The sequence below is a fragment of the Montipora capricornis genome, chromosome 7 (assembly GCF_036669925.1).
Source record: "Montipora capricornis isolate CH-2021 chromosome 7, ASM3666992v2, whole genome shotgun sequence".
Taxonomy (NCBI): domain Eukaryota; kingdom Metazoa; phylum Cnidaria; class Anthozoa; order Scleractinia; family Acroporidae; genus Montipora; species Montipora capricornis.
Window position 1 is genome coordinate 25,609,273 of NC_090889.1, and position 2,500 is coordinate 25,611,772.

General features: G+C 39.1%; 1 protein-coding gene across 1 annotated transcript in view; it reads left to right on the forward strand.

The window, feature by feature from the left end:
- The first annotated feature begins 667 nt into the window (after positions 1–667).
- The window catches only part of LOC138057778 (ly-6/neurotoxin-like protein 1), an 8,187-nt gene continuing 6,354 nt past the window's right edge, over positions 668–2,500 (forward strand). The window contains exon 1 of the mRNA XM_068903708.1: positions 668–769. Within this exon, the coding sequence (XP_068759809.1) occupies positions 712–769 (58 nt within the window). The 5' untranslated portion in view covers positions 668–711. The remainder of the gene's footprint in view (positions 770–2,500) is intronic.

The window sequence follows — 2,500 nt, forward strand, 5'->3', positions numbered from 1 at the left end:
TCAGAGTCAAGTGGGAATTTGTGTACCGTCAGTGAATCGCATGAATACTCTGGTAAGGGCTGTAGATGTTGAAAAGCCGTAGCTATCAAGCTAGTTCACAGGCACCCTACTTTTAAGGATGTGAAAGAAACTTAACAGACAACAAACTTAACAGAAAATGATTATTACAGTGTCCATAGGGTAAACATTTGTATTTTCCTATTTGAAAGTCCACGTTTAAAAAATGAGGCCTTAGGCCTCACTCGAACTTGGAATCTAGTCCCTTACTAGTTTACCAACAATTACTAGTCCCTTACTAGTTTAACCGTAAAGTAGCCGGGAGCGAGGAAGCGTTGGTTTAAGTGGACGGGCATTCTGCAATTACTCCAAATGTTTTTTTTTTATTGAAACAAACTGATAATGAATTACGGGAATGTATGCGGATTTCGTAATTCCTATGTCAGAAGAGGCATCAACAAGTTAACCAACAGTTACCGCCTACCGCATGAATCACAAATTGAGGTTCGCCATTCAAAGAATCGTATTTCTTATGCTCTTCACATCGGGGATGTAATTTAATCATGTCAACCCGTTGTTAACGCTTTAGTTTTTGCCAATCAACAACAGGGATGATGCTCAATAAATATTTGCGCATCACATGAATAACGCCATTACAGCCGCACCCACTTCGATTTACCACTGCACTTTTTACAGCCTGTTTCAAAAGCAAACATGGAATTCCTGCCTCTCTTGGTACTCGCTTGTATGGCCGTTTGCTTCGTACCGCAAGGTAAGTCGATTCGTAAATTTTAACTACGACAGAAAATCACAAAAATATTTTTAAAAATACGTGGTCAATGAGAGTTCGATTCAAGATTACTACAGCAAGAGGTCGAGACGATTACAAATATGGGCCGCGACCAAAGAAATTTTCACAAATCAGCTTTACTGCAAACACCGAAGTAACAACAGAATTTTCACCAGCTTTTTATAAACGGTGAACTGATAATAACATCTCACACTATACATTCTTGGAGCGCCGAGCTCTAATTGATGGATGACCAGGGCAAGCCATTGACGACCACGTGGAAAGATATATCAACGTTTGGCTTTTGAATCAATTCAGAGGTTCTACCTATCTGGGGCTTTGGATAGCCTTTCCAGCGTCCCTAATGTATAGACAACTCTTTATTTTAAATTATCATTTCGTGGCTCATTCAATCTGGCGGCAGATCTGTCTTAGTGCAAAGATCAGGTAACCTTATAAATCTCTCACGTCGCGTTCTATGGTCAAATTCTTCGGTAAAGGGATCGATCCACGAACATACACGTCTCTCCCTTTAGTCATTGTGGCGATCTGGCTGGCACGATAGTTAGATTGCTGAATTTGTGTGCGACACGCGATTCTAGAATAATTTAATATCAATACACTTATTTGCATTACACTATTTGTATCGCACGAGTCTCCAATAGCTCAGTAGTATAGAACAAGTTATCGAAGGAGCGCTTCTGGTTTTTTCCGGAGTATCACAAGTCACCATAAAAAAAATAAATCACTTCAAGAGCAAGCATTGTTTTGTGCCTGTTGCTTAAAACGATGTCGCTACAAGAAGACAAAAGTGTGTAAAATTGTTTCCGTTTGAGGATGCTTATTGTTTTCATAGTAATTTCCAATTAATTTGATTGTACTATACTTTGCCAACAGCTACTTTTTTTCCTTCTCAGTCCATTGGGCTTCTTAACATATAGCGTTATACTTATTTGAATAGTTTCTTTATGTCCCCACCATGCAAGCAAGCGGTTTTACTCAGTTGTGCTACTACTGTGTCAAAATGTTGGGCTTTTTTTCACATTTTTTTACACGAAAAGAGAAGGATAACAGTATTTAGAGCATATTTAGAGCATACTGTGAGAACAAAGAATGGAGTAAAGGGTGAAGGAAAACAATAGAAATTAAAACGAAAAACAGCGATCTCGAAAGCAAAATTAAACCGGAGAAAGCTTTGCGACAAACAGGAAAAAATTCCAAAGGGTGTGAGATAAGTTTGTAAAGGCAAACCACGCCAGGCGATCATATTACTATTTCTGCAATATGTCAAAAAATTGTGTCCCCAAAACTCCGTTAAAACTTGGGCTTTCATAATACTTTCTTTCATCGATTCCTCTTTTCAAAAACGCAAACCTAAAAAGCTCTAAAAATCTTTGTACTTTTTTCTCTCCATCCATCGGTTTTTAACCTGGTGTCGGCTGATTGCATGGGTGAAGCCTCCATGCATTCGGGTACGGCAACTCCCACATAAATGCTAAGCAGATGCTACATGGCATTTAAAGGATCAAAGAGCTCCAAACAATGTTTGAAGTCTGATAGAAGAGGTGACAAAGCGGGTTGACCAGTTTCCGAACTCCTACCACGGAACAACAAGGACTAAAATTAAACGGTGTATATGGTGGCTGTAAAATCCATTCTCAGGTCAAATCCGTTTTAACCTAGGTTAAATTGGGGATCCTCGTTTTACCTAGG